At 55.3% G+C, this 27,946-nt stretch overlaps 1 protein-coding gene across 1 annotated transcript; it reads left to right on the top strand.

Moving 5' to 3' along the window:
* On the top strand, window positions 85-27,051 carry TBX4 (T-box 4). The gene is given in 10 exon segments (NM_001246249.1): window positions 85-279; window positions 1,042-1,136; window positions 9,494-9,613; window positions 10,866-11,013; window positions 22,430-22,582; window positions 23,550-23,579; window positions 23,582-23,637; window positions 23,768-23,918; window positions 23,921-24,002; window positions 26,432-27,051. Coding segments are annotated over 10 exon segments (1,650 nt in total).

Raw genomic sequence — 27,946 nt, 5'->3', positions numbered from 1 at the left:
CCCCCGCTCGGCTCCAGAGGGCTGCGGGGTCTCAGGCGAGTGTGGACCTGGGCATGTGACTCTCGTGTGCTGTCCCCGCAGGAGATGCTGCAGGATAAGGGCCTATCGGAGAGCGAGGAGGCCTTCCGGGCCTCGGGCTCCGCGCTCGGCGAGACCAGCGCAGCCAACGCCGCCAGCGTCCCCGAGCCCGCGCTGGCCGCGCCAGGCCTCGGCGGAGCCCCGCTCGGCAGCCCCCCGGGCACTGGCGCCGACGTCGCCACCGCTGCCGCCGCTGAGCAGGTAGGGCCGCGCCGGCCGTCGGGTAGAGGTCGGGCGTCGGTCTGTCTGCGGGGCGACCTGTGTCTGTCAGCCCGTCCCACTGCGGGCAGGGCTTGCTCTCTGCCCTTCGTCCTTCCTCCCCTTTGAGCCCTCGAGGCTGCTCTGGACAGGCGGGGGAGGGGACCCCGGCGGCGGAGTGAGCCCCGGCGAGGGTCCGCTCTGACCGCCCTGAAAGGGCGGGGGCGAAAGCTTGAGACGAGGTGGGGCGAGGGGTCGCGGGCCGGGTGCGTGCGGGAGCCGTCGCCTCCGAGCTCCGAGGGCTCGGGGAAGTCTGGGAAAGGGTTGCCGTGACGACCTGGGGATCGCAGGGACTCCGGCTGTGCGTGCCTCTGCCTGTGCGGGTCTGCAGGCTGGGTCTGCTGGGGCGCGCGTCTGGCCGAGGGGGTGTGTGCCCCTCCAGGGTCGGTGTGTCTGCCCGCAAGCCTGTGGCTCGCTCGGGCCACGTGGAGTGTTTATGTTTGTGTAGCTGTGTGTCATCTAGCCCTGCACGGCCAGTTTTTGTGTCTTCTGCGGGCCCATCTATAGGTGCGGCTCCGCAGGAGGAGGTTTCAGCCCCTGGTTACATGTACGGAATAATTTTGTGAAACGAAATCTTGAGGCGTGGGCTCCTGGGCTGGCAGTGTCGTGCATCGTTCCTTGGGTCTGTGTTCCCCTTTCTGAGGGCTCCGCATCCAGCCGTGGGCCAGGCCGACCCAAGTCCCCCTCCCTCCCTCCCATCCCCAGACCATCGAGAACATCAAGGTGGGCCTGCATGAGAAGGAGCTCTGGAAGAAGTTCCACGAGGCGGGCACCGAGATGATCATCACCAAGGCGGGCAGGTCAGCGAGGGTTTCACTTGGGGGAGAGGGGAATGACCGACGGGGGCAGTGGGGATCCCCAGGGACACCCTTAGAAGTCCTCTGGGTCCTCAGCCCAGGGAGCGATGGATGTCCCCTCCGCCATTCTGGCCTTAGCTCCACGTGTGACCACCGCCCCGGAAGGGGGCTACACCTGGAGGGAGGGGGAGGATGGGGAGGGCAGCATTATGCAAATTAAATGCAAAATAGGGTCGCGCCTCTGGAGGTCCCAGCTCCAGAACTTTTGGGCGGGGGAAGGGTCTGCTTTGTCCTCCTCCTTTTGGGGGCCTGTTTGGTTTCTCATGACTGCGTTGACTGAGATGCCCCTCAACAGATGGAGAAAGGGGACCGGGACCATGTTTCCCTATTTCCGTCACTTTTTGGGGGGCAGCGTGAACCCCAGGTCTCTCACCCCAAAGGGGCTTCTATGCTTTGCCAGTCCCCTCCTCGGCCAAGGCACGGGCACCCCGGGCCCTGTGTGTGTGTTGTTTGGGGAGCAGCCCTCGGGTGGCTGCCAGAGAGGGATGATTTATAAAGTGGAAACATTTTTAAAATGCGCCGGTGTCTGTGGGAGAGAACGGGGCGGAGAGGGAAAGACGAGGACGATGCAGACCTGGGCAGGACGGAGAGAGATTCGCAGAGCGGCAGGTCCGGGGTGGGGCTGGAATGGCAAGAAGAGCGTTAGGTTATCAGGTGAAGGGAGAAGCTGAAGAGGTCAGACTCGGGAGTACCCTCCCCCCTACTCTTCCTCCTCCACCATCTTGTACTCGCTTTTGGTCCTGGGAGAAAAGTTTAGGTGTGAAAAGGTCCCTTTGTCTGGCTGTGGGCCGGTGATTAGGTTTTCCAAGGTATAAGATGGTGAAGTATCAAGGGCCAGGGATGGGGAGCCAGACCTCAGGGGCTTCTAGTCCGCTCACCTCCTTCCATCTGTGCACCTCTCAGGCCAGGGACTCGAGGTTTGCCATTCTTTCCCCACCTCTGTCTGTAAAATAATAGGTCTGTCTTCCTATCATTGCATGTAAAGCCCTTCACATAGCTCCTGGCACATGTAAGCACCCCATACATGCAAATACTGCTCATCATAATAATGAGAGACATATCTGGCATTAACGCAGCCTTTTTTCTTCTACTTTTTAGAGAATTCTGCTGAACTGCTTAGGGCATGGTGGGTCAAAGGACGCTAAAAGCTGGTGGTTTGCTGTATGCAGAGTAGGGGTGCTGGCTCCTTCCGGTCTGCTGACTGGCAGGCTTTGCAAAGTTTCCTTTGTTTTGTTGAGGGAGGGGGCTGGGCTGTGCTCTTGTCTGAGTCTGGGAGGTGTTGTGACCACCTAGGGCCTCTTTCAGGGAGGGGAAGGAGCAGAGAGATGTCAGGGACCAAATTTGCTGCACCTGGGGATGGAGAAGGAGGGTGCATTAGGGGGACCTGTCCGATTATGCCACATGGAGCGGTGGTTGCGGAGAGTGGGGGCCAGGTGACCTAAGCCCTGCCTCTTCCCAGTTGAGTGCCCCTGGGCAAGTCCCTACACTTTCTGTGCCCCAGAGATGTCAGGTAAAACAGATGGTGACTGTAGAGCTGCCTGCCATCCTTCCTTGTTCCTTTATGGTGAGATTCAAACCAGGGAGCTTGTGCTCAGCACTTGGAAAATTGTTGAGTGGATTATAGGTGTGAGGAGGGGGGATTTACTTCTTGTGCTTTCTGGGATGCAGGGAAAGAAAGAAGAGGCTCCAGAACTTCCATTTTTAGGCAGCAGAAATGACCTTGTCTCTTGAAAAGTACATGGGCCGCTTGTTCCTCGGGCTTGTCTGGCCTCTGCCATTTGAAACAAAAGGCATTTGTGATTCTCCGCAGTGGGGTTTCCTGCACCTGTGTGGGTCCTCGTCCCTCCCTCCCCCAACACACACACACACACACACACACACACACACTGCCTTCAGGCAGATATTTGTGCCTGATCCTAGTGGAGGCTTTAGAGATGGGCCTCAGGGAATGACGAGTATAATTTTGAAATGGTCCTGGTGATGCTGGCCAATTATGCATTCACCACAGTCTTTCCCTTCTCTGGCAGAACGTGGTCCTTGCAGCAGCTCTAGTCTTTAGGCAAGTCTCTAGCCTCATCCCCCTCCCCCACAGCCTCTCAGACCCCCCCCTTTCCTCCTACATAGCGGGCCCACTGACTTCAGGGACCCCTTTCACCACCCTGACCCCAGTTTCCCCTCCTCCCCGCTGCCTCCCTTCCCATGGCAGCCTTGGAAGGCAGCCTGCTTTCTCCAGCTTGTGACACGGCAATGTCCTGTCCAGTACTTCTCTCTGTTCTCTGTGTCTCTGCTATCACCCTTCTGGGGACACTTCTGTTTCACAGCAGACAGCCTGGACCCTTCTTCTGAACCTTGAATCATAGATTCCTAGACTGCTTGCACTGGAGGAGAACCAGGAGAACATAAACCCGACCCCTGAGAAGGGAAGGCATTTGGCTCTTACACATAGAAGCAGAGTCAGGCGGTTGCCAGGTCTACACAAGCCAAGCAGATGATGCTCCACCCCCGGCACAAAACCCCAACTTTGAGAAACTCCCTTGATGGCTTGTTTATGGGGGCCTGTTCAATGTGGAGTTATTGCTCTGCCCTAGAAACATGGGCTGGTTTGGGGCATGATTGCCCTTTGATTGAAGAGGGTGGGAGCGGACTGGAGGAAAGAAGCCTGAATGTTCTCAGGCCCCTGTGAGTCTTTAGGCAACAAGCCTCTTGCCTTAAGCCCTGGAAGATCTGAAGGCTGATGGAAAAGAGGGTCCCCGTCATTGGAGAGTGACTTTGAATTCGCAAACACCTTGAGCTGGAGAATTACATGCCAACCACCGTTTAAGACATCAGTTTGTGAATGCTCAAGATCTCATTACGTCAGGTGTCAAATGGGGCCAGAGCCCTCCCGAGCCAGTCTCGGTCCCTCTCAGGCCCCTCTGGGGTCCCTCTCAGAACCCAGAGTTTATGCCCTTAACTGCAGAGAGCAGACCCCACTTTGCCTCCTCGCATCCCTGCCAAGTTTGATACATGTGAGAAACTGCATTTTCTCCCAAACACAGATAAAAGTGAGCTCCACCAAATTTAAATATAAACCTCCCCAATATGAAAATTTCCTAACCGTCTGACTGCTCTACTCCTAGGTCGTGGTTTTGCCACCAGATAAATCTCCGCTATCAGCCTTCATAGCCTGTTGAGTTCAATGTTGCTTGTGTTAGTGACAGTGAATTTGCGTTTGAAAAATGAACTACTGATGAGAACTCCTGTTGAACCTGTATTGTTTGTTATTCTGAAGCAAGGATTTGGCCCGGCTTAATCCTGGGCTTCAAAGCCAATTGCCCTCGCTCTGTATACAGAGCGTCAGAGCCCAGTGGCGTGGGTGATAAGAGAAGTAAGGGTTGAAGACACTGGGAAAGTGGGTTGGGGAGAGAGTGCTTTGATCTCTTGCTAAAGTATTTTCTGAAAGCAAAAGTCTATCAGAAGGAAGTGTCTTCAAAAAAAAAAAATCTTGGGAGAAGCAACTGGCCTTCAAAACAGCGTCCATTCCACATGCCCTCTCTCCTGCCCCCTCCCCCCACTGCAGGGAAAATATTTCTAAAAAATTTTGGAGTGAAGTAGAAGACTCTGTGTGTGTGTGTGTGTGTGTGTGTGTGTGTGTGTGTGTGTGTGTAGTGGAAATAAATTACATAGCTTTATCATCATTCTCAAAAATCATTTGGCTACAAAAGCTTTGGTCTCAGTGTACCCAGCACCCCTATCGCCTGCCCCCAAATTCAGCCTTGACTGTGGGCACTGGCCTCTTCCCAACACACCCAGAATTCTTTCTTGAGACCCCCAGACACTAGGGGTAGAAAATGGGTAGGGGTTTCTGTGGATTTCTACCTTTTTCCTGCAGCCCTTTCCTTTCAAACCCTGGCCTCCACAGGCCTGTGTGCATGTCTGCATTAATGGTATTTACACACATATATGATTTTTAATGTCAATGTATTACAGTAGAACATTCCTGCAGAAAAGTGAACAAATCTTTTTTTTTTTTTTTTTTTGGTCTAAAACGGTTTTTTTTAATAATTTTTATTTTTTTTCCGTTATAGCTGGTTTACAGTGTTCTGTCAATTTTCTGCTGTACAGCAAGGCAACCCAGTCACACATACATATATACTTTCTTTTTTCTCACATTATCCTGCCCCATCATAAGTGACTAGATAGAGTTCCGAGTGCTATGCAGCAGGATCTCATTGCTTATCCATTCCAAAGGCAATCGTTCGCTGCACAGGTCTTAATTGTCCTGCTGTATAGACTTTCACAAAATGAACATATCCGTTACTACCACCCAGATGAAGAAAGAGAACATTACTGACCCCCATAATCCATCTCCTGTACCCTCCTAGTCTCTGCCACTCCCCACCTCGAACCCCCTCTTCACACCTCTCCTCCGCTGGGTTTGGTTTTGCACCTACATTTCAGGGCAGGCGCATACAGCTGCTCCTGGGGTTCCTGAGCCCACCCCCCCAAGGCGGGGCTGCGGTGGATTTAAGGTTTGGGGGCCCTCGCTGATGAGAGAGAATCTGACGGGTTCCCCAGGTCCGCGCCTCCCTGCGCCTCTCCTTTCGGGATGGGTGGGGATCGAGTCGATCCGCAGCCTTGAATTTGGCAACTGCCCTGGCCCCGCGGGCGCCCCGCAGCCCTCTGAGCCCAGCGGAAACTTGCTCGTCCCCTCGCTCAGCATCGAGTTCGTATTTACGGTTTTGTGGCCAAAATGAAAACGCCCCGCGCCCCGCACCCTGCAAGCCTCCAACGCCGAGAAACGTCCAAGGACGCTTATCTTAGCAGTTCATTCTAAACCCATTTCCGAGTATGAAGTAGATAAGGCTCCAGGCCCGCACCCTTTCAGAGCCTGTTTCATGATCAGAGAAGAAACCCCCGGCTTTCATCTCCTCCCCGGCCGGCCGGCGGGGCGGGCGGCTTGTTTATTCCCTGGCGGAGCAGTTTCCGCGAGGGCCGGGCGCCCCCCAGGCCTGGGTTCCCGGAGCCGGAGAGGGGCGGGGGCGCGGAGAGGGCGCCAGGGCCGCAGAGAGAAGGCGCGCGGAAGGGGGTGCTGAGGAGGGGCGGAGGGAGAGGAGGATGGGCGAGGGGAGCCAGCAGGGGTCTGCGTGGCTGCAGGGTGTTGAAGACCGCCAGGGCTTCAGGGCCAGCGCTGGTGGCTGGTGGCGCTGGTTGGCGGGGCTGAGGGGGATAGGCCAGGCAGAAGCATCACTTCCCTTCTTGGCCCGCCCTCCGCATCCCATCGAGGTGTTCATTACCTCTCCGGGATGCTGGTTTTCAGGTACATCCTCCATCCTAATTCACAAATGCTTTCATCTGCTTCAATAGAGAGGACCTTTGCAGCCCAGGATGAGCCCAGAGAAGGTCACAGCGCTCAGTCCAGCCTGGCCTCTGTGGCCTGGGTCCAGCCCTTCTGGTGGACAACCCCATGACAGGCCCCTGGGCTCCAGCCCGAGCCCCTCGGCTTGGGCAGGAGGCCTCTAGGGCTGCTGGAGCATGTGCTTTGCCTCACGCTTAGGCTCTCCCCTTAGGCAGGCCCTTCATCCTTCTGGAACCCGTGAGATGGGGAGATGACAGTGCCTAGGGATCCACTGCCTGTGTTGCCAGAAGCAGCCACCAAACTGGACCCTTACAGAGGATAACCTGTTTCCATGAAGGCAGTGGTGCTCCCTGAGCTGGGGCCGGCTCAGCCTGGAGCAGAGAGAGGACTTTGGAACACCCCCATTCAGACCCATAGCCCATGCTCGCTGCTGACTTCCGAGGGCTGCTGCTCTAGGAAGAGGGGCACCGGTGAGCAGGGGAGGCAGAGACAGGCGAGGAGACATGTTCCCTTCCTGACTGATTCCCCCAAAACCTCCCTGAGACTGTTATCGGCCAGGAATCTGGTCTCCCGCCAGCTTCCAGGAGAGGGCAAATCACAGCACACTAGCGCCAAGCTTCAGATCGAGGCCCGTTACCGGCCTTCTAAACAGCACTGGTCATGTCGGCCTGGTGTCCTGAGCTGCTGGGACGAAGTGCAGTAGGAGTCAAAGGACAGGACCCTCCCTCCCTCTCAGCCTTGGTGATGAAGACCAGTGACGCGGCCACCAGCCCTTTACTCTTGGCCTGGGGGAAAGCCGTGTGTGCCCTCTGCTGTTGCACCTGGAGTGATTACAGGAGAAACAGCCTAAAGCCTGGGCTGCCCCAAGCCCAGCCAGGGCTGCCCCATTTTGTGGCTGTTTCTGTAGCAGTTACAAAATGGTAGCCTGGAGGGGACAGGATTCTTGGCAGGGGGGCAGGGTGAACACGCTGAGGCAAGGGCTGCCCCTCTTTTGTAGCTGCAGGCCCACCAGGGGAGAGGCTGGGCCAGGAAAGACGGTGGTGCAGGCTCCAGCTGTGCCCCCGGGCCGGGCAGGGGGCTGGTAAGCAGGAGGCAGGATTGGGTTCCCCCATTCCTGGAGATGGGGGTGGGGTGGACATTTGAAAATGCTTTCAATTGACATCTGAGACAAATTCTTCCACACGGTTTATAAGTCCCCGGACTTACAGCTCCAACTTCCCTCCTCCCCGCCCCTCCAGGCAGACACGCATGCGCACTCCGCCCCGGACGCGTGTGCCCCTGCGCACACCTGGTCACCGCAGGGCTCTCTGTGGGCCTGTCCTCCAGCGAGAGGGAGGGAGCACAGGCTGGGGCTGGGCAGGGGGGTAGAATGGAGCCCTGCACCTCAGGGTCCTGGCCCGGGCTGGCTGCAGGGTCTGCCAGCTTGGGGAGGCCTTCATCCCTTCTGGAAGCCTTGCCCTGTCAAGGTAAGCTGGTACCCCCGGCGACAAAATAGGGGACTCCGGGCGTCTGTTTGAGCTTCTCTTGAGAGTCCCCAGGCTTTCCCTTGGCTTCCACATGGTGGACTGCCTGGGCACTCTACCAGCTCCGGGGATTTGGTTCCCAATGCCTTTAGATAGATTTGGAGGAGTTCCTGTCTCAGGGGTTAATGAACTAACTAGGATCCATGAGGATGGGGTTCGATCCCTGGCCTCGCTCAGTGGGTTAAGGATCCGGCGTTGCCGTGAGCTGTGGTGGAGGTCACAAACACAGCTGGGATCCTGCGTTGCTGTGGCTTTGGGATTCCGATTGGACCCCTAGCCTGGGAACCTCCATATGCCGCAGGTGCAGTCCTAAAAGATTAAAAAAAAGAAAAAGATTTGGATCTCACCCCTCTCCTGGGGACATCTTTGTGGGAGATCAGCTGGGCAGGGGCGGGGGTGTCTGAGGAGGAGCAGGAGGAAGGTCCCTCAGGCTAAATCCAGAGTCAGGGACCTGGTGACCAGTGGAGGGTACCCCTGCAGGTATGTGTACATGCTGTTGTATGGGTGGGGGCACTGAGGGGCCTGAGGAAGCCCTTCTCTAGAATGTTCCCTGAGCCTCAGAGTCCTGGACAGTTTCAGCATGGGCTGCAGGAATTGGAAAACTTTCTGCTTTTTGGTGACTCTATTTTCATCGAGGTAGGTCATACCACTGGCCTGTGGAGGAACGAATGCGGCGGGGGGTGGGGGGGTCTGTGGTCATAGGCATAAGCAGACTCATTTAATGCACACAGCAACCTGTGAGATTTTAGAGAGAAGAAAACCAAGCCATGGAGAGATCCAAGCAAGTTGCTCAAGGCATCGCCCTTTGTCAGTGGTGGGCCCCAGGCAGGGTGGCTCCAGAATCCAGGCTGTTCTCTGCCTGGACTGACTTCCCCTGATGTGCGGATAGTGTGCACAGGCCCAGGCAAGGCAGTCACTGGGGTCAACGCCTCTGCTGAACACGCACAAGGCGTGCGCCTGCTTTCCTGCAAGTTGGTTTGAAGCCTGAGGGTTTCCATAGCGACAGGACCCAGAGACGACATCGCATTGATCATAGAAGCAGCTGGCAGGGACTGCTAGGGCTTCTGCTCTGGCCCCTCTGTAATGCCTCCCCGCTCCCACCCTGAACTTTCACTGCGTATGGATGACAGACAAGAGGAAAATTAAGGCAGCCCAGTCGGTGTTGAAATCCTCTCTCACGTCCTGACTAGGGCTCTGGACTTGAGCTGCTCACAGTCGCAGACTGACAATTGCAGCTCAGCTCGTGCAGCCCTTCCCCTGTATGGGGGAGGCAGACCAGAGAGGGAAATGACTTAGATAAGGTTGCAAAGCTCTGACCAGTACTGAGATCTCTTGCTGAGGGGCAGTGCCCCTTAAGGGCTTCTGTCCCCTCGCCCACTCTGTGCCATCTCTCCTGGTGCTCCGTCTGTGCCTCTGCCTCACCACTTGGCTTCCTCCAGGAGGATGTTCCCCAGCTACAAGGTCAAAGTCACAGGCATGAATCCCAAGACCAAGTACATCCTGCTGATCGACATTGTCCCCGCGGATGACCACCGCTACAAGTTCTGTGACAACAAATGGTAAGAACCTGGGACCCTTCCTGCTTTCCCTCCAGAGCCCTTCCCATCCCCACTCCCATCTGATGGTTGGTCAGGGACTCACCAGTTGGTCCCAGTGATTGGCTAGATCCGCAGCCTCCGGAAACAGCCTGCCGAGGCTGCAGGGTCAGCCAATATCTGCACACCTGCTGCAGGTGGGGCGGGGGCCGGGCCTGAAAACAAGCCACAGTGCTTGGGTGTCTGGCGGATTTCTGGAGTCTGTAGGCAGTGTTTGTCTGAAGGGCAAAACCAACCTGGGACCCAGGAAATAAAAGCTGGAGCTGCTTTTTCTGAGTCTGTCCCATTAGCACCCTGTCTGCCCCCAGAGCCCAGGACAGTGCTCAAGGAGAGGGCTGATGAGTCAGCAGCCCAGCCCATGGGCTCAGTGGTGGGTGGGGAAGAGGGCCTCAGAGCCTGGGCTGAAGCTGGATTCGATGGCCAGGTCCTGCCAAGGGCCCTATTTCTCTTCTCTCTCTGGGCTGGATTAGCACTCAGAGCAGCTTCTGGCTGAAGGCACCAGTTAGTTTCTTACCATTATTTTGCAGGCAAGCCATTTAAACATTGCCTACATTTTCGGAGAAGCAACCTCTAAAGAATAGGCTTGGTAACATTTAAAAATTATAGGAGTTCCCATCGTGGCTCAGCGGTTAACGAATCCGACCAGGAACCATGAGGTTGAGGGTTCAACCCTGGCCTTGCTCAGTGGGTTAAGGATCCGGTGTTGCTGTGAGCTGTGGTGTAGGTCACAGACGCGGCTCAGATCCCGTGTTGCTGTGGCTGTGGCACAGGCCCACGGCTACAGCTCCGATTCGACCCCTAGCCTGGGGACCTCCATATGCCATGGGTGCAGCCCTACAAAGACAAAAAATAAATGAATAAATAAATAAAAATTAAAAATTGTAAATATAACATAGAGACAGAAGTGCCTAAATCTCCCCACGGTATTTTTGCGATTAGCCCCGTTCCTTCTAGGAAATCATCGCCTTTCTCTGTAATTTCCCTTTCTCTTCCTACCGCAGCCAGATTACAGAGGGTGGGAAGCACTCTTCCTCTTCAGCACGCTCTCCTCCGTCCCCTCCTCCCCCCGAGTCCTAAATTGAAAATGTGGTAGGACCAGCAGTGGTTTTTTTTCCCCTCCAGTGTCTGGGGATTTGCTCTCAGAGGGGACAGGGGATCCGGCTCCCCCAGGCGCCAGGGCAATCAACCGCTCTGGCCCTCCATGCTCTGTTGGCAGGATGGTGGCAGGGAAGGCCGAGCCAGCCATGCCAGGAAGGCTCTACGTCCACCCAGATTCTCCTGCCACTGGGGCCCACTGGATGCGGCAGCTGGTCTCCTTCCAGAAGCTGAAGCTGACGAACAACCACCTGGACCCCTTCGGCCATGTAAGAATGGGTCTGCCTGGGAGTTCCATTATGGCTCAGCGGTCATAAACCTGACTAGTATCCATGAGTCACAGGTTCGAGCCTTGGCCTTGCTCAGTGGGTTAAGGATCTGCGTTGCTGTGAGCTGTGGTGTAGGTCGCAGATGCGGCTTGGATCTGGCGTGGCTGTGGCTGTGGCGTAGGTTGGTGGCTACAGCTCTGATTAGACCCCTAGCCTGGGAACCTCCATATGCCACAGGCGTGGTCCTAAAAAGCCAAAAAAAAAAAAAAAAAAAAAAAGGGTCTGCCTGGCCTTGAGGGCAAGTCCTGGGGGCGGTGCCGGGGGTGGGACGGTCACGGTCCAGGGTAGGGCTCTGGAGGATCCACTCAGGCCTTGGCACTTTCTGGGCCAGTTTGCCAGAGGAGCACAGGGTCTGACTCTCACAAAACCGAAGCAGGACGGCTTTTCCCCAGCACTTACTGGCTGGGTACCTTTGGGCAGGTTTCTTAGCCTTTTGGAGCCTTCGTTTCCTCATCTAGAAAATGGAGATGCCCGTGTGAGAATTAAATGAGAGATTCTGCCTGAGGCACTCTGCACCCAGGAGGCTCTAAATAAATGGCAGCTCTGACAGCGATGAAGATGGACCAAATCTCAGCTTCAGTTCCCCCAAACTCGGCCTTGCTGGAGCCTAAGACAAATCACCCTTCTTAAGAAAGTCTCTGATGTGTTCTGAAGCCTCTGTCTGGCGTGTACCGTCTGCCTGGCCTGGCAGCCGCCTGCCCTGAAAAGGAAGGCCTGGTTCTGGCTCCCATGTCAGCCCCTTCCTGGCCTTGCCTGGGACCTGGCTCTCGCAAGAGAGATTCTGAAGCCCCAGGGATGCTGTTGCTGACGTCCTGTCCAGGCTGCTGAAGCTCATTCTTTCCCCATCTGGCCCTGGCAGGCCCACAGAAGGCTTTTTATGTGGAAATTTTTAGCTCAAGTGTGTGGCAAACAGAAGCCTGGGCACGTGGTATCATCTGCCAGGGAGCAGGCCTCCCCCCTGTAGGCTACCCCTGGTTGCCCTGGAAACGCAGGGTCGGGTGTGGTGGAGCCGGTGCTGTTGAGGCTCCTAGATGCAGTTGTTCAGGCTGCACCCACAACACTCAGCATGTGGATGGTGGAGGCGGATGTGCAGGCTTGCGCCTCTGTTAGGCCACAGTTTTCTTTCTGGGCGACTGTGTGCAAATCAGAAATCTCTGAATTGTGGTTCTTTGAGGAAAATGCCAGCGATGCTGCATTTCTGACTGATTGGTGTGTAACTGGCAAGTAGCCTTTAGTTCTAATTTTCTGAGTCTGTCTCATTCTCTTGGGAGGTGGCGATCTATCAGCCAGTAAGTAGGAGATGCTTCATTGACATAATAAACTCCTGCCTTACCTGTCTTGCAAGCAGCATGGGCTTTCCCATGCAGGGCGGGCAGATGCTGTTGGGTGTGTGGCAGAGACACGCAGGTGTGCACCTGACATGTGCTCGTGGAGCCCCGGCCTCTCACAGGGACAGAGACCAGCCACCATCGATGGGAAGGGTCAGCCAAGTCCCCACCTCTTGGAGCACAGGACTTTTTAACAAGGCCAGAAGGGCCTCGCAGGTCTTACTGGGCACCATTTTGGCTGAGACTTTGCTCCCACTGAGCCCCTGTTTGGCCTCTTCTGCTCGGCCAGGCTGTGGCACCAACCCCAGAAGGTTAGTGAAGGCCTCTGTGGTGGGAGGCAGGGAACTGCACCTCTGCCCACGCCTGAGAGCCCGTGGGACAGACCCCCAGGTGGGTGCAGAGCTTGGCAAGAGCTGGATCTTCCGATGAGTGACCAGAAAAACCCAGGGATGAGAGGGCTGATGAGAATTTTGGATGCACAGCCTGCTCTCATGGTCCCACCTGCAAGGACGCCTCTGAGGGCTCTCCACCTCCCGACCCCTGTGGAAGCAGCAGGGGCGGGGGGCAGGTGGGGTTTTAGGTAGCAGCAAAGACACCTGGCCCTCACAGCCCAGCAGAGGGTTTTCCCAGCCTGGCTTGCCTCTTTGGTGGCCCTACTAGGGTCCATGGGGGTTTGCAGGAAGCCTGCATATCCTCTCGAGTCTGGGCCAGTGGGGCTGCTCCTTTGGACTCATGATGTTGTCATGTTGGGGAGGGGGCGGCAGGGAGGTTGCCCCTGGCTACACCTGCCGCACCGGCGTAGGGGGGCTCGCCTCTCCCAGGGGGAGGGATATTCCCCACCCTAACTCAGCTTCCTCCCCAGAGGGTTGGGGTGCAAAGCAGCTTCCTTCTCTCCATCCCCCATTTGCCCAGCACGTGCTGTCTGTGGGTTACAACACCCCCTGCAGGGTGGCAGGGCTCAGGGTGACGAGGTGATGTCTCAGGAGCTGGAAGTAAAGGGGCCGAGCGTGGACTCCTGCCTTCTGGAGCCTCATCCCGCGCTCTCTTGGCTTCTCCACTTGTCCTCCTGGACCCAGGGCTTGAGCTGTCGTAGCTTGAGCCATTTAGGGCCTCGCTGGAGAGGAGCAGCCTTTGACCATGCAGCAGGCTGGGAGGGTGAACCCACTTCATCGGGGTAAAGCAGACATCTGGACCCTGGCATTCTGCTCCTCAGTCTGTGCCAGCTGGAGTGCTGAGCCCTCCAAGTCACCCTTTGCCTTGCTCCCTGCAGGCCTGGCACCCTTTGGCTTCTTGGTGCTGGAGCCTGGGGAAGGGCTACCACGTGCTGTGAACTTGCCCCAAACCAGTCCTTCTGCACAGCTCACGTCCACAGTTTCCATTTTCCCTAAAAGCTCCCAGACCTCAAGGAACTTTCTCCAGCCAGACGGACTGTGGACTTTCCCCTCGGGTCTCACAGTATCTCGGAGACTTTAGTAGCTACCTCCCATTCACAGCCTTCCCCCAGCGGGGGACAGGCACCCCTCAGACCGTATGGCCACACGTTCCAAAAAGACAGGACGGGGCTCTGGCTAGAAAACTCCTGTGGGTTTTTGCTATGAGGCCAGGAGGGCCCTCTGTTCTTGAGGGTAGGCTCAGGGTATGACCCCTGGGTTCCGGGCACAAGCCCAGGGGCGGAGGATGGGCAGGCACGAGGGGCAGAAAGGATCAGGGGCTACAGCAGGACGGGGCCGCCCCAGTTCGGCTCCACTTCTCTGGTTCCCATGCTGTCCACCCTCGCTCCTTCTTGCCACCCCATCCTGCCCCTGGCAGGGTCCTGTGCCAGGTGACCACATGATGGGAAGAGAAGCTGTTTCGGGGAATTGAGGAGGCGTCCCTGGGCTGGGGCCCGAGTCCTGCTGCCGGACATAGAGATGCCTGGCACGTGGGTCTTCTTGCCTGATCGGGAAGCAGGGAGGAGGAGATGGCTTCAGTGGGCCGTGTGTGGTGTGTGTGTGTGTGTGTGTGTGTGAAGGCAGAATGACCATCTGCACCACCTCTTGTGTCTCAGGACCCCCAGATTGCCGAGGTAAAAGGTTCGCTTATGATTTCTAATAGAGCATGTCTAACTCTTCCAGAGGCCGTGTTAGCCCCAGACTAGGGGTGTGGGCTGCAGCTCCCAGGCCACAAAGTGGCACATGCCATGCATCGTCCCCTCCAGGTGCTACCTCCTCCTCTGGCCACAGGCCTCTTGGGCTAGTTAGTTACTCCTGAGCCTGGGACGCAAATGCCCCTTCTTCAGGGAGACAGTTCAGGGTCCCCACTCCAAGCACCAGGCACCATCCTGGAATGTACTGCAGTGATAATTTCATACATATTTATTTGTCAAATTTGTTTTTGAATAGGAAATACATTCACATGGTTTAAAAATCAATCAATGAATAAATTAAAAATGTCTGGAATGTGGGAGTTCCCTTCGTGGCTCAGGGGTTAACAAACCCAGCTAGGATCCATGAGGATGCGGGTTTGATCCCTGGCCTCGCTCAGTGGGTTAAGGATCCGGCGTTGCCATGAGCTGTGGTGTAGGTCACAGACTCGGCTCAGATCCTTCATTGCTGTGACTGTGGTGTAGGCCGGCAGCTATAGCTCTGATTCTACCCCCGGCCTGGGAACTGCTAAATGCCACAGATGTAGCCCTAAAAAAATAAGCAAAAAAAAAAAAAAAAAAAAAGGCAAAAAAAAAGAGAAAAAGTCTGCAGTAAGACATCTCCCTCCACTGGTTCCCCACCTACCTAGTTTTTTCCAACTCTGGCCACAGGTAACCACTGTAACTAATTTCTTTTTAGCGTTTCATTTTGCTCATGCAGGCAGAATACAGAGTCTCAAACCCTTTCTTTTCCATTCAAGATGTAATGTAAACACTTTGCATCTTGCCTCATAAACTGAGTATATCAGAGATCATGCCATTCATATAGAATGCCTCCTTTTTTTTTTTTAACAGCCGCATAGAATTTCATTACGTTTGTCCATTAATTATGTAGCCCATCCTTAACTAAGGAATTACATGTTTTCCTATATTTTGCTCTTTCAATTAAGCTCGTACATATGTCATTTGATACCAGCGCCAAGTATTCCTTGTGATAAATGCCTATTTGAGGCATATTTGGATTTGTGATTTGTAATTTTGCCTCCCTTGACTCCTTTTGGTGTTGCGCTGCTGTGTAATCCTACCGTCGCTGTAGCCTCACCAGCGTGGCGGGAGAGAAAAGTTTTGGATTCTGGCCAGTCTGATGGGTGAAATGTAAATATTAGTTTTAGTTTCGATTTATATGCCCTTTACTATGAGTGAAGTTAAGCATCTTTTTTATACGTGTCTCTCTTCTGTGAACAGCTGTCCTTAGCCTTTGCTCATTTTCCTCTAAGATTTTTAAAAATCACTTACCCATTATCTGGGAGGTTTGATCAATTAGGAAGATTTAGCTGCTCTCTGCTCTCTGGGCTCTTGATCACCCAGTCTGTCACATGTCTTTCGCTGTTGCCTATGGGATAGTCCTACACAGAAGTTTTTAATGCAGTGTGTGGGTCTTTTCTCCATGGGGTCTGGATTTTGAGTCATCGAAAGCCTCTATGCACTCCTGACTTATAATGGAATTTTCTTGTGTTTTCTTCTAGTATTTTATGGATTTGTTATTACATTTAAACCATTGATCCTTTTGGAATGTATTCTGGCTTCAATATGAGGTGTGAATCCAACTTATTTTTTTCTAGAGGCCATCCACTGGTCCCAACACCAGTAACTGACTAGTCATCTTCCCTCCTTCGGAGGCCGTCTTCTGTACACGAAATCCCCTTCTGAATCTGTGTCTGTTCACGTGCCAGGGCCTTAACTGTTGAGACTTCATAATAGGTTTTAGGGTCTGGTGGGCTTGGTCCCCCCCCCCATTGGTCTTCTTTTTCAAAGTTTTCTTGGCTGGTCTTGTCTATTTTTTCATGAGCTGTAGACTCAGCTTGCAGTGTTGAGAAAGAGACTTATTTTTATTAGAATCTCTTTAAATTAGAACTTTTACTGAGGGAGGGTCGTTAGGAATGCCCTTCTCTTGGATGAAGCCTGCTTTTTGTCCTTCACAAGGTCTTCAGATTTTCTTCCCAAGATCCCACGCGTTTCCTCTTAGCCATGTCATCTTGTCGGTTGCTGTTATAAATGCAGTCTTTCTTCCCCTGCTCTTTCCCAGCACTGATTTTTTGCTTGACTTTGGAGGACTGTGCGACTTCCCCACGAGCTGGGAAACCATGAGGATTTTCCTCACCGTTGTGTCCTACTCCCGGGTCATATGGGTGGGGGTGAGCAGGCAGTGTGTGAATCCAGTGAAAGGGGTTTCTTGAGACAGAGAAGGCCCTTTCCCACCAAGATCTGATGTCCATCCAAAGCATATGCCAGTGTGGCCCCAGAACTATCACGCTCTGTCTCTCTTTTCCTCTTTTCCTGCACGGGGGCTGAGCCCTGACCACGTGCCAAGCCTCGGAGGGCGCTTTGGGAGACAGACACCCCATGTGACTCCAGGCCCGGCCCCGCCCTCCCCAGCAGGTGCCAGCTTTGCAGCTTTGGAGATTGGTACCACTCTGGCTCTGCTTCCCGTCTCTGTCTGAAGTTGGGCAGATACGTTTAGCCCCTGGAGCCTCAGTCCCTTGTCTGTTAAAATGGAGCTAATAATAATAACATCTACTTTCCAGGGATGTTGTAAAGATTAATTGCAGGAGGTGCATAGAGTCCTCAGCACAGGGCCTGGCGCATAGGCTGTGCTCAGTGAACACTGGCCTTCCTGGCTGTGACTGGCGAGAAGGCGGGAACGCTGCTGCCCTAACTGGCCCAGGCCTCTTGAGTCAGCTGATGGGCTGACTGACTCAGTCCTAGTCTGGATATTCTTTAGGCCAATCTTTGGGCGTCTCTGGTCTCAGGTATGTCTTTCTTTTTTCTTTCTTTTTTTACGAAGCTGCAGATCTTGTCCTTTCCTAACCTCTTTGCAGGGCTGGAGAGGGTAAGAAGGGGGATGGAGAAGGTTTTCTTCAAAATATGGTGCAGGAGGAGTTCCCGTCATGGTGCAGTGGTTAACGAATCCGACTAGGAACCATGAGGTTGCGGGTTCGATCCCTGGCCTTGCTCAGTGGGTTAAGGATCCGGCGTTGCCATGAGCTGTGGTGTAGGTCGCAGACGCGGCTCAGATCCCGTGTTGCTGTGGCTGTGGTGTAGACCGGCAGCTATAGCTCGGATTAGACCCCTGGCCTGGGAACCTCCATGTGCTATAGGAGCGGCCTTAGAACAGGCAAAAAAAAAAAAAAAAAAAAAAAAAGGGTGCAGGAGAAAATCCAGTTTTAATACCTACAAACAGACACTAGCCCCACTTGTTGTGTGGCTAGTGTCTGGCTATGCTGTGCCCTGTGATGGATGATGGCCTGGTGACTCCTTGGCCCTCAAGTGTTACGTGGAAACCTTATGGTTCATTACCGAGCTTGCTGTAGAGAGCCGTGTGTGCTTCCTCTGAGGCCATCTGGAATCTTCTCAGGATCCGATCTCCAACCAGCTGTGTGTCCTTGGGCAAGTCCCGTTCCCCCGGCTCACCTCCTGGCCCTCATCTGTAAAATGAGGAGGTAGGACTAGAATGCTCTCTAAAGCCCGCCTCTCCATGCCCTGATGTTCTGTGATTCCAACACAGATAAATCTGGGCCTCGTTAAGCAGGCACGCTATGGCGAGCTCTTGAGGAGATGGATGTTTGGCGCTATCACAATTATTAAAATAGAACAGGCTTCTGAACTGCAGCCAGAACATAATGAATCCCATTTCTGTAAAACAATGATGATGACGGGACCAGTCGTGTAGTGGGGTCTGTTGACGTGGCGGGTCCACTTGGCCCAGCATTCTCTGCAAGGAGTATAAATGTGAGATCCTGGCAGAGGCGTTTAATGTGGCGCCTTACCCTCTCCAGCCCTGCAAAGAGGAACTTCCGAGTAAAGCCAGGTATGAGTCACTGAGCCGGTTTCTCGTTCTCCCAGGCTGCTGCGACGCGTGCTCCAGTTTCTATCTGCTTTGGTTCCATGGGTAGGACTGTCTTCCAGACACACCTGTCCAGGTTCCAGTCTGTCAGGGTCAGGAGGGGTGTCTGGGATCATGTAGTCAAAGGCCCCGCTTTGCAGAGGGAGACCCCAGTGACTGGAGGGGAAGAGCTTGCTCAGGACTTGCAGCGGGCGGGCAGAGATCCACAGACGCTTCTGGGCCCCTTTGGGCTTCTCTGGGCCACTCCCCGCGTGGCCCCCACTTGCCCTTGCACGTCTGGCAGTGTCTCTCTTCCCAGATTTCCCTGCCAGCCTGTCTGGTTCCCTCCCCTAGAAGGTGTGTTTGGCTACCTCCCCATCCTCATCATGGGCTAAAGAGTTCGGCCTTTATCCCAAGGGACGAGAGGGAAGCATCACAGGCCGCTGTTTGAAGAGAAGACATTTATTGAGCCTGAAATTCTGGCAGGAGTGGCGGGGGACACGGGAGGCAAGAGGAGGAACTACCAAGGCTCCTGCTCTCACCTGTTGTCTTCCTGGCCGAAGCCGGAGCCAGAGGTTCTAAGCAGGGGAGGGACCTGATCTGATGTGTAGCAGGTGAAAATGCAGAGGACATGGATGGAAGGGGGAGGAGGCGGCCCCCAAACCCAGCGAGAGGAGAGGAGGAGGGGCCTGAGCCAGGGCAGCGCAGCGGAAACGGAGGAGGCTTTGCTTTACAGGTGGAGTCACAGGCCTTGGTCACTGACGGGACCCTGGAGGTGGGTGACAGGGAGAAGGGGGTTGGATGATGCCCGGGGCTCTGACTGGGTGGTTACAGCCTGTGACTGCCTTGGTGCTATTTGTCCCAAGGGGTCCTTAAGGGACAGCCCAGCCTCGCTGCACAGACGACGGAGGCATCTGCTTTGGGTCTGTCAGCCGGCTGTCTGTGTTCTCCCCTTGTGTCCCCACCCCCAGCCCAGGAGAGCTGGAGTGACCAGGGCTGGTCCACATGCTGGGAGCGTGTGAGTGATCCCGGGAGGGTTGTCTGGGCACATGTTTAATCACTATTCTTGACCTGAAAAATGCCTTAGAGGTTATCTTGTCTCTAGTGAGCAAAGAAAGATGAGAGAAGAGGGGCCAGAGATTGAGGTCACGGCCCAGGTCTTCCTCCTCCTATAACCCGGCCTTGCACTCACTCGTTTCTGTTTTGGAGTAAAGGAGCTCAGACATACAAAAGGAATAAAAGATAATGTCCTTTTCTTTAGAGCAGTTTTTAATTAAAAAAAAAATATTTTTTTTTTTTGTCTTTTGACCTTTTAGGGCTGCACCCACGGCACATAGAGGTTCCCAGGCTAGGGGTCTAACCAGAGCTGTAGCTGCCGGCCTACACCAGAGCCACAGCAATGCCAGATCCTAGCCACGTCTGCGACCTATACCACAGCTCACGGCAACGCCGGATCCTTAACCCACTGAGCAAAACCAGGGATCGAACCCACAACCTCATGGTTCCTGGTTGGATTTGTTTCTGCTGCGCCACGACAGGAACAAGAAAAAATGAGAAGCCATTTGGGGGCAGCATAAGAATAGATAATGTATGGAAAGGAAGTTTCAGAATTAGGAGTTCAGAGCAGGACTTGGTCATCTGGGAAGGCTTCCTGGAAGAGCTGGGCCTAGAAGGCGAGGAAAAAGGGGAAAGGACGATTAAGACAGCAGAGGAGGAGTTCCTGTCATAGCTCAGCAGTTAATGAACCTGACTAACATCTGTAAGGACGTGGGTTCAATCTCTGGCCTTGCTCATTGGGTTAAGGATCTGGCATTGCTGTGAACTGTGGTGTAGGTCGCAGACTCGGCTCGGGTCCTGAGTTGCTGTGGCTGTGGTGTAGGCTAGCGGCTACAGCTCCGATTGGACCCCCAGCCTGGGAACTTCCATATGCTTCGGGAGCAGCCCCAAAAAGAAAAAAAAAAAAAAAAAAAAAAAGACAGCAGAGCAGCTGCATGTGTGGAAGTGCAGAGGCAGGAATCTGGCATCTAGGCTGCCTCCCAGGTGTTCTGTTGCTGGGTCTTCTAGGGAACTTGGGTCCTTTGTTGGCTTCTGCAGAATGGGCAACAGTGCAGGGTGATGGAATAACCAAAAGGGACTGGGGGCTGTTTCCCAAGCCCACAGCTCCTCTCCCCAGGGGTCCCTTCCCAGGCTCCCAGAGGCCTCTTCAGGCAGGCCTCGTGCCCCTCGGTCCTACTCTGACGTCTTTGTCTGGCAGGCCCTTTGTCTGGCTACAAGACCTGGTTTGAGGTTTGGGGAGCTCTTTGCTTGTCCCCCAGAGGGTCCAGAGGATTGTCCCTGAGGGGGGGACAGCGGCCAGTGCAGAAGGCAGAAGGGCTAGTTCTTGCTGGATGGAGCTGCCCAGCCCAACGAGGAGCTGGGGAGGCCTGAGCCCACAGCCTGGCTCCCGCCTGCCCACTCCCTCGGCTGAGCCTCTCCCGGAGCTGCCTCCGTCCCCAGGGTGTGAGCAAAGCGGAGCCTTGTCAGACTAAGGCTTCAGCCCAGGCTCGCCATGGAGGAGCCTGTCTCTGGCCCTTTGCTTAGCCCTCTGGTCACTCAGGGGTTAAATCTTCCACTAAGCTCCATCGCCAGGCCTGGTGCTGGGAACCTGGAAGGGTGGGAGCCAGCAGGGGCCAGCCCAAGGGAGGGGTACCTCCGTGGAGAGAAGGAAGCTCAGAGGGGACCAGGGCCTGAGGGCCAACCTCTTCCAGCCAGGACCGGAGCCAAAGGGTTAACAAAAGCAGCGGTGCTGATAAAATGCCCCACATTCCTGGTCCTACCTCCAATGGGGAGGGCGTCTGGCAAATGTCAACGATAAAAAATACATTTTAATGGCACATGATGCTGCCGCTACCGTGGGGGCACAGCCGAATGAAGCAGGTTTGGGGCCGCAACTACCGTGCGTTCCTTGCAGGGCTCTGGGCCGGCTGAGCCTCCTGGGCTCTTCATGTAAACTTGGCGTTGGGGCCACCCACCTCCCCTGGCCCCAGGCCTCCTCAAGGGCTGTGGGTCCTGGGGGGCCTCTGGCCTTCTATGGGCTTAACTTTAGGAGCTTGGCTTGCCTCCTACCTTGAACTCCAGCCCATAATGGAGCTCCTGTCCAGCTGTGAGGCACCAAGGGCGGGTCTGAAGGCAGGGTGCATCTGGATGTCCCCAGCATCCCTTCGGCAGGCCTCTGTGGAGGAAGGACTGAGTGGATGGGGGAGGTCAGCGGGGGACATCACCTTGGAGTCCCCCCCTCCCCCATTCTGCAAACCTCCGGGCTGTCAAGCCGCTTTTTTGTTACTGATAAACATGAGAGGCGGGCAGCATTTCTAGGAAAGGCAGGTCCCACATAAGTGGGGAGGGGGTGAGAGAGGGGAGGAGAGACAGAAGCCAGGGGAAGGGTCGGCCTGCAGGGCTGGAAGCTGAGGCTCTGAGAAGTTGAGAAGTCGAGGGACATGCCTGAGGTCCCACAGTGGCACCTGGAATTTTGCCTACAAATCAGAATTCCTCCTACTACACTGTGCTGAGGTCATCGGGAGCCTTCCCCTCCCCCCCTTGTTTTTTCTTCTCTCTCTGTCTCTCTTCTCTCTCTCTCTCTTTTTTGGCCATGCCATTGGCATGTGGAAGTTCCCAGGCCAGGGATCAAACCCATGCCACAACAGCGACCGGGGCCACTGCAGTGACAACACCGCATACTTCACCCATGGCGACCACGAGAGAACTCCCATCGGGAGCTTTTAAGCTGTTTCCTTCCCCGTTACCATAGTGACGTGTCTGTAACATCTGGGAGCTCCTGGGACCCGGCATGGCGTCGGTGCTGGAGCAGAGAGGCTGGGTGGGGGCCCTGGGAGATTTTTTCACTTGGGAGGTTTGGACCTTTCTGGGCTCAGCCCCTGTAGTCTAGATTTTTAGGAGAAGGAAAGCTGCCCTGGGCCAGCTGAATGAGGCTGAGGACAAGTGGGGAGGGGATCTGGCATTCAGAAGGAAACCCTTCTCTTCCAGATCATCCTCAACTCCATGCACAAGTACCAGCCGCGGCTCCACATCGTGAAGGCAGATGAGAACAATGCTTTTGGTTCCAAAAACACAGCCTTCTGCACCCACGTGTTCCCAGAGACTTCTTTCATCTCCGTGACCTCCTACCAGAACCACAAGGTATGGCTGCAGCCCCCCTCCGCCCCACAACGCCCCCACCACTGACACCACCTGACATTTCTGTGCCAAACACAGGCAGGAAGTGATGCCTCCATGCAATGGGGCTGAGGCAGGCCGTGCGGGCACCTGCTAAGTCCTGCAGGGCAGTGAGAAGAGGAATTCCGTGCTGGAACAGAGACCAGACTCCTGCACAAGGGGACTGGGGCCTCTATGCTGGGGACGGACAGAGTTGGCAGCTGTAAAAACCAGGAGCGTGAAGCTTGCCCTGTGGCTTGAGTGTTGGGCCCTTTCGTTCTGCAGTTTTCTTTTTCCGGATGGGATTCTGGGTCTGGAGAGAGAGATGAGGAGAGGAGCCTGGGCGCTGTCAGCTGCGGGGGAGCAGGTGACCCAGCCCTATGGAGGCCCTTCCCCGGCAGCTGTGACAAAGGGGTCCCGCATGTCCTGGTCCACCTCTCCCAGAGGCTGATGGTCCCAAACTGCCTCCCGTCCACAGGGGCCACCCTCCCTACCTCCCTGCCTTGGCCCACACCGCCCTTCTCTGAAGCTTTCATGTCTGCACCATGGGACTGGCCAGTGGGGGCAAGGGCCTTAGGCTGTGGAGGATTTTAGGCAGAAGAGTGACAGAATCAGGTTTGTATTTAGAACAGTCACGCCAAACCCGATGTGGCACTTGCACCAGACAGGGCTGCCATGGACGGGGAGCTGTTACAGGCGCTGGGGAGAGAATGATGACAGGCTGAAGCCAGGTAGCACAGGGGGTGGGGGCAGGAGACGGAATCTGGAAGGTCTGCAGCGAGTGGAAGGGCCGAGAGCCAGGGATGTGAGCGAGGCCAAGGAGCCAGCAAAACGCACCTTCCCAAGCACGGCTGCCGGGAGTTTGGAACGCGCCTGGGGTCGGGGAGGGGGCCGGAGGCCAGCCCAGTCCTCTCCCCCGCCGGTGACTCTGCCGTGTGTCCACTCCTGACAGATCACGCAGCTGAAAATTGAGAACAACCCTTTGCCAAGGGATTCCGGGGCAGTGATGACAGCGACCTGCGTGTGGCCCGGCTGCAGAGGTGGGGCCGCCCCGGCCGCGGGCTGGGGGCGTGGGGCGGGTGGGCCGGGTTCAGACACGTGGACTCCGTACCCCTCCAAGTATCTGCTCTCTCTTCTTTCTCCCTCTGACTGTCCTCCGCTCGCCTCCAGCAAAGAATATCCTGTGATCTCCAAAAGCATCATGCGGCAGAGGCTCGTCTCCACGCAGCTCTCGTCCAAGCCTGACGTCAGCCCCCTGCATGGGGCTCACCAGGCGCTCCAGCACTACCAGTACGAGAACGGGGCTCACATGCAGTTCGCCGCGCTGAGCCACAGGACCTTCCCCTCAACACCTTTCCCGCCCAGAGGGACTCCAGCCTCTTCTATCACTGCCTGAAAAGACGAGGTAGCGCTCTCCTGGTCTAGAAGCCCCGAGGGTCGGAGGAGGGGTGATGCGCTGCCCACAAACACTGCCCACTGCACATGTGAGCATGCGCGTGTGCACCCACACACACACACAGACACACACACACCCCTGGCTCTTGTGTGGCCTGAGAGAGGGAGCCCGAAGCATTAGGGACCATGGCCAATCCTCAGAACCCTCACACACAGCTTGTGGCCTTGGTGTCCCTGGCCACCAGTAGCCCTTCCCAGGCCCAGGTGTTGCTTTGAGCACCTGCACGGGGTGAGCAGAGGATACAAAGTCAGCCAGGCCCCACTTCTAGGCAAGGGAGGAGGCAGAAGCATCACAGCCCAGAGGGTTCGGGATTGGGGCCATCATTTATGGCAGCAACCTCCCTCCTAACACAGGGGGCCTAGGGTCCCAGCACAGGCTCCCCGCCTCATCCCATCAGATCTGCAAAGGCTTCTTGAGAGTAGACGGGAGCTGTTATGGATGTAGATTAGGGGCCAGCAAGACAGGCAACAGAACTGTCCATGCCAGCTTCTCCGTGAAGAAGAGGAGCCCTGAGCTGGGAACCAGAACATCTGGTACCCAGTCTTGATTTTTCCCTCTATGAAATATGAACGAGGGAGTTCCCACTGTGGCCCAGTGGTAATGAATCCCACTAGTATCCATGGGGATGAGGGTTCAGTCCCTGGCTTTGTTCAGTGAGTTAAGGATCCGGCATTGCTGTGAGCTGTGGTGTAGGTCGTTGACACAGCTTGGATCCTGAGTTGCTGTGGCAGTGGTGTAGGCTGGCAGCTGCAGCTCTGATTTGACCCCTACCTAGCCTGGGAACTTCCACTGTCACAGGCGCAGCTCTAAAAAGACACACACACACACACACACACACACACACACACACACACGCAAATACGAATGATTAGTGTTATTACACTAGAATTCTTCCTAAGGCCACTGAAGTTCTCTTGGGAATGGGTTTGGGGCCTTTTGTTTGCAAGCCAGAATGTTCTCGCAGCTCAGCTTTTAGCCACCAGGCCGGCAGGCCCCTAAGTATCCACTGTACCTGTCCCATTAGAACTAGAAGCTTAGAGCAGAGCCTGGCAAACTGTGGCCTTTGGACCAAATCTGGCCCATTGTCCCCCCTTTTTTTTTTGCTTTTTAGGGCTGCACCCATGGCATATGGAAGTTCCCAGGCTAAGGGTCTAATCGGAGCTACAGCTGCCTGCCTACACCACAGCCACAGCAACATCAGATCCTCAACCTACTGAGCGAGGCCAGGGCTCAAACCACAACCTCATGGTTCCTAGACAGATTTGATTCCGCTCCACCATGACGGGAACTCCGCGTTGTCCTTTGTGTTTGGCCTGTGAACTCTACAAAATGGTTTACACATTTTTAAATAGTTGGAAAAAATCAAAAGAAGACTATTTTGTGACATGTGAACAGTATGTGAATTTCAAACGCTGTCATCCATAACGTCCTACTGGACCACAGCCATGCACATTTAGTTACTGTCTGTGGCCACTTTGCTCAGGAGAATCCCTAGAGAAAACAGCAGGAGGAAGGCCAAGACAAGCGACCCTGACAAGGCCAAGACAACTATTCTTGTATTTGTTGAGTGGGCTGCTGCCCAAATCCTCAGGCCTGGGTCATCGCTGGATCCCAGGGGAGGACGCGCTAGTCCAGATAGTCAGGCCCTCATGCTTGAGGATGTTGAAAGACACACTTACATGGTTTGGGGCGGTTAATGTCATTTTTCCCCAGACAGAGTATTAGCCTCCGAAGTACCAGGCACCTTTTCCTTCTTAACAGCTCCATGTCTTAATTGTAGAAACCCTGTTATGTTGGAATCTGTCTAATAACAATCTGATGGGATGTCTTTGAACCTATGTAGGGCTTACTTCCTCTTCTAACAGCGACAGAGACGTGCCTTGGAGTAGCTGTGGCTTGCTAAGGCCTTCCTGGGAGGGGAGGATTGTGGCTTTCATTTCTTGGCTAATGCAGACAGATGTGGTCTCTGGGCCTGGTTTGGCCTGGCAGTCGCCTGCACTCTCCTTGGCCAGGGTGGCCCTAGCCTAAGGATGCCAGTGCACATTGAGACCTCTGACCATCCCCAAAAGTCGGGGTGGCAAAGGATCAAAGCCATGTGCCGCCTGGCTAAACACATCCCTCAGTGTCCAGTGATGCAGTGGCCCCCGTGGCCTTTGAGCACAGTCCATAGTCCCACCACTTCTTGGCTGCTGCCACTTTATACAAACTGTAGCTGATTAAAATGGCCCTGGGAGTGCCGTGGCAGCAGGGATGGGGGGGTGGGGGGAAGCGGGGTCTGAATGACAAGGACAGGGCTGTCCTGGCATCCAGCAGGGGTGTCCTGGGTCCTGGGGCTGGCAGAAATGGCCCTTCCTGAAGGTTTCTTTGTCTCCCAGCAGACAGTGCCCGCCACCTGGACTTACCCTGCAAGCGATCCTATCTGGAAGCCCCCTCCACGGTGGCGGAGGATCATTATTTCCGCTCGCCCCCTCCCTACGACCAACAGATGCTGAGCCCCTCCTACTGCAGCGAGGTGACCCCCCGCGACGCCTGCATGTACTCGGGTTCAGGGCCCGAGATCGCCGGGGTGTCCGGGGTGGACGACTTGCCCCCGCCCCCGCTGAGCTGTAACATGTGGACGTCCGTGTCGCCGTACACGAGCTACGGCGTTCAGACCATGGAGACTGTGCCTTACCAGTCCTTCCCCACGCACTTCACCGCCACCACTATGATGCCCCGGCTGCCCACCATCTCGGCGCAGAGCTCGCAGCCGCCGGGGAACGCGCACTTCAGCGTCTACAATCAGCTCTCCCAGTCTCAGGTCCGAGAGCGGGGGCCCAGCGCCTCCTTCCCGAGGGAGAGGGGCCTCCCCGCCGCCGTGTGCGAGAGGAAGCCGCCCTCGCCGCACCTGAATGCTGCCAACGAGTTCCTCTACTCGCAGAGCTTCTCCCTGTCCCGGGAAGCCTCCCTACAGTACCATTCAGGCATGGGGACTGTGGAGAACTGGACCGACGGATGACTCCCAGGTCCCCTCCCCCAGCCCCAGGACCGAGTTAACCCGGTTTTCACCTCTGCGTGTGGCCTGCGCAGCGAGAAACACGTGGTGGGCTGCGCGCGCAGGCGCATTTGGCGAGCACCCCTCTTCCGACCGACCTGCGATGGAGGCTGTGACAAAGGAGAAAACACACTTAACAAGAAGTGCTTTGGGCTGCAGGATCTGGATCCATTGTAATGACATCTCTTGACATGCCCAGGGGTGGGATGGGAGTGGCGAGTTCCAGTGAGTTATCTAGAGGGTTCTTTTTTTTTTTTTTTAAATAATATCTTTGATTTACTCAGGGGCCAAGTGGTGAGGTCTCTCTCGCAGGCACATTCCGGGGAAGTTTCTGGTCACTGGGGTGGGAGGGCTCTCTGCACATCGTAGAGTCCTGGCCTTCTCGCTGCACAGGGAGCTGAGTATCTTGTTTTGGGAGCAGGAGGCCCCACTCCTTTGGCTTCTGGAGATACTGTGAGATGAGCCGAGAGGTGCGCTCAGCTCAGCCACAAAGCGCGCTGTGAGAGGAGCGCAGACTGCTCAGTCGTGGCCTGGACATCCATCCCTGGAGCTCTAGGTCGCAGGGAGGAATTTTAGAGAAAGTCATGGGCTCAGTGCCACCCCGATGGGTATTAAAACAATGTTTTTTTTTCCTTCAAGAGGAGGGAAAAATGCAACCAATAGCATCTCTGGCATCATTCCGTTTTCTTATAAAGTACAAAGCCCTTCCCCCCTCGACCCCCATATAAAGTCTCCCACTCTCTCTGGTGTGCTAGACTCGGCCTCTCAGGCACCATTGCAGCCCACAGCTGGCCATTCGGAAGCACAGTTTACCTGGCAAGGCCTCCAGGAGACCGCATTGGAGCTGCTGCCTTGCATC

The sequence above is a fragment of the Sus scrofa genome, chromosome 12 (assembly GCF_000003025.6).
Source record: "Sus scrofa isolate TJ Tabasco breed Duroc chromosome 12, Sscrofa11.1, whole genome shotgun sequence".
NCBI classification, from domain to species: domain Eukaryota; kingdom Metazoa; phylum Chordata; class Mammalia; order Artiodactyla; family Suidae; genus Sus; species Sus scrofa.
Note: the sequence above shows the minus strand (reverse complement) of the source record. Positions and strands in the feature narration are given on the sequence as shown.